Below are 8,505 nucleotides of genomic sequence, written 5' to 3' on the forward strand. Positions count from 1 at the left end.
GTTACACATGTACACCCCACCAGAATAAGTGGTAGCACTACGATGGAGGATGAACGGTTGGAAATGTGATAAGCAACGTCCAGTTTACTTATGAAGAGGAAATCTTCGTCGAGCAGTTTGCAGTAAGAAACTATGAAGTGTTCTAACGGCAATATTTTGTGTATCATCACTACCGGTAGTCTGAAGTCCTCCTTGCCCCACGTCAGTAAGCAGTCCCTCCGGCGCTGTGAAATACTATCAGATGGTAAAAAACGACAGGATGTCTAACTCCAAACAAGTGTCAACTAGATTAAATTAATTTTTGGCTTCCGCGGTATCAACGACGTCTTTCCCATCTGTGTCGGGATCCAGCAATATGAAAATCGTTGGCTGTGTCCAAGAATAAAAGTGACAAGGTAAAGATTCCGCATTTTCACTTTAGATCTTATCCAACTTGTCGCCAAGGTTTGATAGCGAGTCCGACCTGGAAAATACATGTTTCAGTGCATATACTTATCCTGCCAGTCAAATGCGTTATGCACCCCTACATTGATGAGAATTTTGACGGCACGGAATTATTTTCCAGTACAACCCCTTGCAAAAACCCACCTTCACAACAAAAGAAGAGGTACCCTGATTTCAAAAATGCTGATTTAGCCTCTGATAGGATACTATGGAAACGCCCTATGCCACTGGCCTGTGTTTACTGATCGACTGCCGCTTTGTTCAGTATTGTGACGGAAGTAACTGAACAGGTGGACAAGCAGCTTTTGATCAAAATAGGTCAAGAGTTTAATGTAAGATACGTGTACCGCAACAATTCACTCCAATTTATCAGCTGCAAACCGTGTGCCATAGGCACATTGGTTCCAACTGCTACGACTTCGATCACCGGAAAACGGGACAGTGGAACATATAACCAAGCCATGGAGGTAAAGGCATGTTCAGTGTGTTCACAAATTGCGTAGCTACGCATTGAAGGCAATAACTCCGATGCATGAGCGCCACTGACTGCGCGATTGGGCCATTTCCACCAATGTCACTAACCACTGGTGATTCGAGTCCTGGGGTCCCCATCCGGGGAGGCGGCAGCTACCCACCCGACTTAGTTTATTGGTTAGTGTTTTCGTACTTCGTTGCCAAATCATACACTGTCCACCTCTCGGTCGCTTCCACTCAGCACAGGGTTGGGCGAAAGCGGCTCTGTGAGGCAGATGGTCTTTCGGCATGCGGAGTACATGTCGTAACCAGCGCAACCTATGAAGCACCGCAACAGCTGAGACACATCACGGATGAAAGATATCAAGCGGGAAACTGAGGTTAGGCAACACAGGATAACTTGATATCCACTGAGTTCCAAGAAATCGTTATCGCTTTTGTGCTAATAGCAGAATACAGCCTCGGTGATGAATCGTCTTGTTTCCTGGTACTTATCCAACTTTAGCTGGACGGCGCAAACACGAATCATACCTAATGACTATCGTATAAATTCACCGAGATGTGTTATTGCCTCAGTTGAGGTTTTGTAAAGGTGTCGTAAGAAGCCTAGATTACTCCTTCCAGAAGAAGCACACCGGTTTATTGTAGAACAACCGCGTAGAACGGGGATTCCACGACATGGAGCAAGAAGTATGCAATACGAACCCAGATGGCGAGAAAACAGCCCTTCAGAAGATGCGTTGATGTATACCGAAGGCACTCCTTAACATCCGAGCAATATGAGATAAAGACGGACGAAGAAACGCGATCAGGCACACGTGATCACCAAGAGATCCGACTGTGGCATAACGGTTGGCTGTTCTGTAACAATTTTCAGGCTGAAGTGAGGACCTCTTCCATCGACAGAGAGGGCAACGAGCTATGGTCGGAGTTCAATATCACATGGTCCGTGGCTCTTCAATCCAATAGATAACAGGCAATAAAAACCTGAGATGTGGCCTGAAAAGGGAGGAGCCATGGCTAAGGCTCAGTATAGTCAAAATGCTAAACCACATGAGACCTGACGCACTATGCCATATTTTACACAAATACCTACGGTAGGACACAATTCAGACTGGGAAATCCCATAAATAACCGGGTTAGTGGGAAAGTTTCTACTTATTTCTACGGAAGAAAACAAGCGAAACAAATCGTCGTTTCCCTTATCAACCACGACGTTCAACACTGGAGGATAAGTAAGCTGGCCAAAACCACGAGTTCAAATCCCGGTGCTAGAACAAAAGCAAATATCCTAGCACAACATAAGCTAAGGTGCAGAGTTGCAAAAATGTGTGCAGGGGAGAAAAACCGGAGTCGTATTTCTTGAGCCCGAATGGATTTCAACGAGCAGGGTCCTGTCAAGAAGCCACTGAACTTTGTATGAAGGTGGATTTACCCATTCTGAGAATAAAATCGCTCTCCAGTCCTACAGCATGCGTAAGAAGACGTAAAACCTCCGGAAGTGAGTGGGAAAGTTCTTGCAGATAATCCATTACCGAAGTGGAAAAGACGAGAGGGGACGCCAACCAAAGAACATCTGATGGTTTATGACGGTATGGAGAAAGAAAAGTCCAAAAGACCCACAGCAGCGACAACAAGTACATCAAGTTCACATGCCAAATAGGTCTTAACTGGCGTGACAAGCGGTAGAAGGTTGCACACGTTGTGTTCACATTCGGCCGGTAACTAGGAGTAGACAGAGATGAAGAGTTACACGATAAAAAGTATAAAATGAACTGCTCTATGCACAAGGCGGTACCACGTACACCGAAGCTCACAAATTCACTGGCAAGAGTTGCTGTGGGGATATACAAAAAACTGTACTCAGAGTTTGTTCGTAGAGGGGATGGTTCAGGTTTATCTGTGGTAGAACTGACCACCCGTAAAGATAGGAATACTTCACAAATGGGAAGCGTTTCATGTTAGTCAGCTTGTGAGTTCACGTTTCGCTCAGCCCAGCGAAACGATTCGATTGTACCAACTCGAACTGGGCTTTCTCACGGTCACTGTCTCTGTATTGAGAAAAAGAACAAAATCGTCGAAACGGAATTCGGTGGGTGGAAATGTTAGCTGGTTCATATAACATACCGAACATTAAAAACAGTGTTTCAGATTTAAAGGGAATCCGTGTACCTTATGAGTGCATTCTGAGATGAAATAGACACCACGATTCTGTGAAACCCTCCATTTAAATATGTTCAGGCCGTCTACAGCCACTCTGATGTGATTCGAGCGTTGCTTGCACCCATCCACCATTCGAGTGCATGGCGGAGGTTCAATAACCCATCGAAAATGGATAATTCGGATATGATACAGAATAAATGACACCTATAAGGGCATACCAACTCCGCCACTGACAAGCATGGGTATCGATTTCAACATCACATCTATCTGAAAGAGAACAAGTTCGTAAAACATGAGGACTCAAAAGGTGAACACTATGCTCCATGACCAGGCTCTGCCTGACACCCATCAGAAGGATAATCTTCAAATGGACAACAAAGTTAGTCACTCTCAAGAGAGTGGCCTTCATGATTGAGAACAATAAGACCCGATCAAGTAAGTGAGTGTGGAACAGCACACTAACAGAAACACCCTGTTATCCTTCTGACTACATAGGAGAAAACAAAATGAAAATGAATATTTCAGCTCAACGGAAGGCTGTACCAACAAGCTGATGGTGTCGCAATGGGTTTCCTACTAAGTCTACTCCTCAGCGATGGCTTTATGGAACGTCTTAAGAACCACCAACTCCGCTCAAGCACAGGGAAGATGCACTTTTACTGGCAACATGGAGATGATATTTCCAACATCTGAAGATTTTAACGGATTTCAGTCGTGCCCATCAGGCCATCCGGTTTACATTCTGGAAGTTCAGCTGTCGGGAGCAACAGGCGGCTCATTTGAACGTTCGGTTTGTCGGAGACCGACTTGGTCAGGACAATGCACTAACTTCATCAGCTTTGTCCCACCAAAACACAAACGAAATTTAGTTCGGTGTCTTGCTACAGGGCAAGAAAAATCTCCTCTGAAAGCGAAGTCAAGGCAAGACTTCACTCGCCAGCTAGCATACTTCATGAAAATGACTACCCGGATAGGTTCATCGCGAAGCACACGGCTTTTACAATTGTGAAAAGCAAACCAGTCATCATCAGACTTACTTCCAAAAGGGATCTGGCTACAGACTGGCTCTGTGTCAACAGTACACAATTCCGAAAAGCTTTCCGGCTGTTTCACATAAAGTGTGGTTGACAACTACTAAGCTGATGCCCTACAGTTTGGAGATATGCTGTAGATCCAAACTCAAAGCACGGTACTTTACTCCTCTGCACTCTGCTGTACAACAAAAGACAGGGCGGTCATGCAAGAGAATTAAAGAGCATAAACAATTTTCACCGACAACCGGATAAAGGAGGTCCATTACTAGTGCAATGGTCGCTTGCTTGGCTGATATGAATCACGTGATTACTTCTAACAACGCTTTCCGTATACTGTACTAGGTGCTTGCCTGTCCTAGAAAGATGCATTGAATATTAAAGTCTGGTCACAGCTGAGGTGACCAAAATTCGTCCACGCAACCCGAAAGCGTTTGTACGCACAGAGTCTTCAGTGGTCTGCTCATGTGATCCCTAACCACTCAGACCAATCGGTCGTGAGGCAAACAGTGTTCACACCTTTACCCGCATACTCCATTTCGTCTTTGTTTTACCTGTAAGCATCATTCGCTATTGATCCATGCTGATCGGAGGAAGAGATCGCGAAAACACCACTGACGTCTATCCGCATTTCAAGTGTTTGCAAATGAAGGGTCAAATGTCCAGAGAAATGCCCAGAACTATAGGAGAAACATCTACCAGGTGTTGCCGAATAGGAGGTAAAACGAGCGTCTGATATGACACTATTTTCTTCATGGAATATTGATAATCATTTCATTGGTCGCTCCTGTTGCATAACCTTACAGCCGTTTTCATTCGCACTTCATTCTGGACCGACTCTCAATAAGCGATACCGCGAAATAATAAACGATTCGAGTACGCCCCAACAGTATCTTATGAATAAGTTTGACTCGCATGGTGGATTCGCTCTTGCGGCCGGCCAAGGACAAACGTTGAAGGCCGAAGTGAAACCAATATCGATTCAGCCGCTGCAAGAAACACTTTTTCTCATGGAATACGGAAAAACGGTGGTAAATTAGAATCGTTCGACGTATAGCTGACATGCCATCCCAAGATAACCTGAAGATTGAGATACCGCCAGGCAGCCCAAGCCTAGCAGGGAGTAGTGGAGCCTGATGAAGAGGCCGGATGTACGATACTAGCCAAACGAGTACGGAAGCAATCATGTGGAAGATTCTTAAGTCAAAACGCAACACACTGCTCGTAAGGTTGCTGAAAAATTTTTCTACAGTCCACGACCGGTTTCGCCCTTCTAGGGACCTAAAGTAGCCCAGTATTTGTTCAATCGCAAATTGAATAGACGGAACATACTACTCATAAGGCTACTGAACATGATGAACGAGAGAACCAGCTGGGTTCCAGGAGGGTCTCTCGACAAAACCATATAAATATGCAAATGAGTGCACTTGACAAATTGACCACTTTTGCAAACGAATTTGGTCCGCAGCTCCGAGAATATGTCAAGAAATGGAAAAGATGCCCGCGACATATTTTCGACCATATGACGCGAACTTTCTGCTTGTTTCTTCTCACACGGAATCAGACGTTGGGACCCGCCCTTCACGGTTGTGACGAGGAAAAATATGCAAAAACCAAAGCAAGTCGAAGACACAAGTGACCGATCAAACTGCGTAATACGCGACCAGTAGCCCAGAGATACGGAATTGCGGATCGCATCGCAATAGTCGCTGGAACACTAGCTGAAGGATAATATCGAGCAACTCCAGCCACACAACCCTATACCATCCGCAGTTCACAAACATATTACACGGTTAGTGTGTTCCTGACTCCGCGCCACCATTTGGAGTAAAATACAAGCAAGCACTCACCGGAAAGTCTTCATAGCTGCGCCTCGTTCCCAGCCTCCACCTCCTTCGCCGCCAGTGGAACCTGAACTAATGGCAGTCGTTCGGGAAGGCAGCGAAATTGGGGTGGTAATCGATGATCTGTTGGGGGTGGTCGAGTCGCGTACGATCGTTTGGCCACGGGACCATCCATCAACAGCTGAGAAATTGGATGGAGCATCTCGTGATGTGAAAGCTTCCGACCTTCGAGACCCAAAAGTGGACTCGTTGCGGTGCGAGAACTCATCTCGAGAGGGTCGGTTGTCAAAAGTACTTTCTGTACGAGGGGTAACCAAACTGGAGGAACCACCTTTTCTGAGCCCAGGAGAAACGTAGGAGGAGGGTGCTGGATTGACGGCGATTGGTAGCATCTCGGAGGTTCGAGTGGGTTTCCGCGGGACTCCGGCTTGTGACCATGAAGCTTCTTCTTCCCGCTCTGCCTTAGATTGAACTTTGCTAGGTGCAGGTTCTGTCCGTATTGCAGCGTCTAACGTAGGAAAATCTGCTGTGCTTTCGACGTCCGGTTTAGGTTCTTTCGGAACTCTGCTGCCACCTTGCCTGAGATGTACGGGAATATATACGTCAGGCTTTTTTGCTGGTCTTTCTTCAACCACAGGCTCTTCTACAACTAAATTTAAATATTAAATCGTTTAGTGATTATCATCAAGTGACACAAACGAGGAACATGAAAAACAAGCCATAGAATAACCTACAAATTGAACGGCTAGAGGTAAACATTAGTTTCATACACAGTCAAACAGAACGACTGGGAGTAAAATAGAGCACTCGTAAAAAATAATGCTTTAGTAGTGCTTGATGGTGAGCACGAAGTTGTTGTGACGAAAACTGAACAGAGTTAGAAAACAACGGTTGATAAAACATCAATTTGGTGTCGAAAACCTTCCAAACCCAAACAAGATTGTCCAGAAACCCTGAATTCCAAATGATTTTTTAAAAATTGCATCGGCTGAAAATCACTACCATAGGAAACATGCACATTTAAGCACAAAGTCACCTTTGCAACTTTCCGGGGTTTTGTAACTCATTTTAGATGAATCAATTCAACTGTGCTTTGGATGTTCATCAGCTCACTACAAATACGAAACAATGAGGTTTATCAAGGCTAGAGGTGCGTATATCACTCGACAAACTTAGTGCCAAAAATAAATTAACATTCGTTCCCCAAAAAGTGCGCAAGAGCTTTAAATGCATCGGCTAAAATCACTACCATAGGAAACATGCACATTTAAGCACAAAGTCACCTTTGCAACTTTCCGGGGTTTTGTAACTCATTTTAGATGAATCAATTCAACTGTGCTTTGGATGTTCATCAGCTCACTACAAATACGAAACAATGAGGTTTATCAAGGCTAGAGGTGCGTATATCACTCGACAAACTTAGTGCCAAAAATAAATTAACATTCGTTCCCCAAAAAGTGCGCAAGAGCTTTAAAAGTGCCTGTACTAGCTCTCTAGGCTGGATCCACTTCTTTCAATTCAACTAAGTTTATTAGCTATAAGTCATGCACCATGGGCACTTTAGTTCCAAGGGGCCAAGATAACGCCAGTTTGCTGACCGGAAGGTTCGTGTTCCGAACCCGACCACCGCATCTCGACTTCTCCAGTCTAGATTTGGGAAACCTGGCAGTATCCCAGCCCCCATGCTTCCTTCGGGCATGACACTTGGGCACTGAAAGGGTGTTACAGATGAACGACATTAGTTCCAACTCCTATACTTTCGACCGCCGAAAAGTATGACAGCATGGGACATACAGCCAAGCCTTGGAGGCGATGGCATGTTCAGTAGGTGTCCAGCATGGTGGCCATGGCATCCAAAGTGCTCTCTGATATTATTTCGCGGTCGTGGATCAATTGGAGGGAGATACGAAGTCGTGAGAGCCAAACTGGTTTTCACCCCGGTCAAGGATTCATTGATCATATCTTTACCTTAAGACAAGTTCTTGAACAGCGCCAATTCTTCAAACGCCCCATGTTGGTCATTTTTCTCACCCAAAGCTATTTTTGACTTTTTCGGTCGTCAGAAACTTTAGCGATGTCTGATGACCTATGGTATCACTTCCAAGTTTGTATCCCTTGCGTATGCGAACTCTTCTGGACAGAAAGAGTATACATCACTCTTTCACCCGAGCTCGCCACGTCCACCACGCCTTTCTCCTTCAGTTTCGTCATTGACGTGCCGCTTGAAATTCCTCTAAAACCTTGTGGGCCAAAATACTCACAGAAACAGAGAATGTGGACGGTGTTGCTTTCCTTCGTTCACATACTTCAAAAAATTCAACCATTTTAAACAACCTGAATAATTCTGCCGCGCGGTCTGGCATGCAAGTTCAAAGTGCCTGTACAATACTTGGGGATCAAACAAATATCTCATCCTTGCAGACCAGCCAATCGACGTGGTAGATGAATTTGGTTACTTGGGCATTTGTATAAGTTCCAGTGCAGTGAACGGAGACGGCATTGCTTCCTAAATCAGGAAGTCCAGGGGAACTTTTGTCAACCTCCGACAC

The 8,505-nt window shown here is 45.1% G+C and overlaps 1 protein-coding gene across 1 annotated transcript; it reads right to left on the reverse strand.

The window, feature by feature from the left end:
• Positions 1 to 2,036: 2,036 nt before the first annotated feature.
• Positions 2,037 to 7,978, reverse strand: T265_00480 (hypothetical protein; the record flags this gene model as incomplete). Its single annotated transcript, XM_009164253.1, has 4 exons — positions 2,037 to 2,969; positions 5,963 to 6,535; positions 7,516 to 7,667; positions 7,925 to 7,978. The coding sequence occupies 4 exons, from the start codon at positions 7,976 to 7,978 to the stop codon at positions 2,897 to 2,899; spliced, it is 852 nt and encodes a 283-aa protein (XP_009162517.1).
• Positions 7,979 to 8,505: the final 527 nt, after the last annotated feature.

The sequence above is a fragment of the Opisthorchis viverrini genome (assembly GCF_000715545.1).
Source record: "Opisthorchis viverrini unplaced genomic scaffold opera_v5_4, whole genome shotgun sequence".
NCBI lineage: Eukaryota > Metazoa > Platyhelminthes > Trematoda > Opisthorchiida > Opisthorchiidae > Opisthorchis > Opisthorchis viverrini.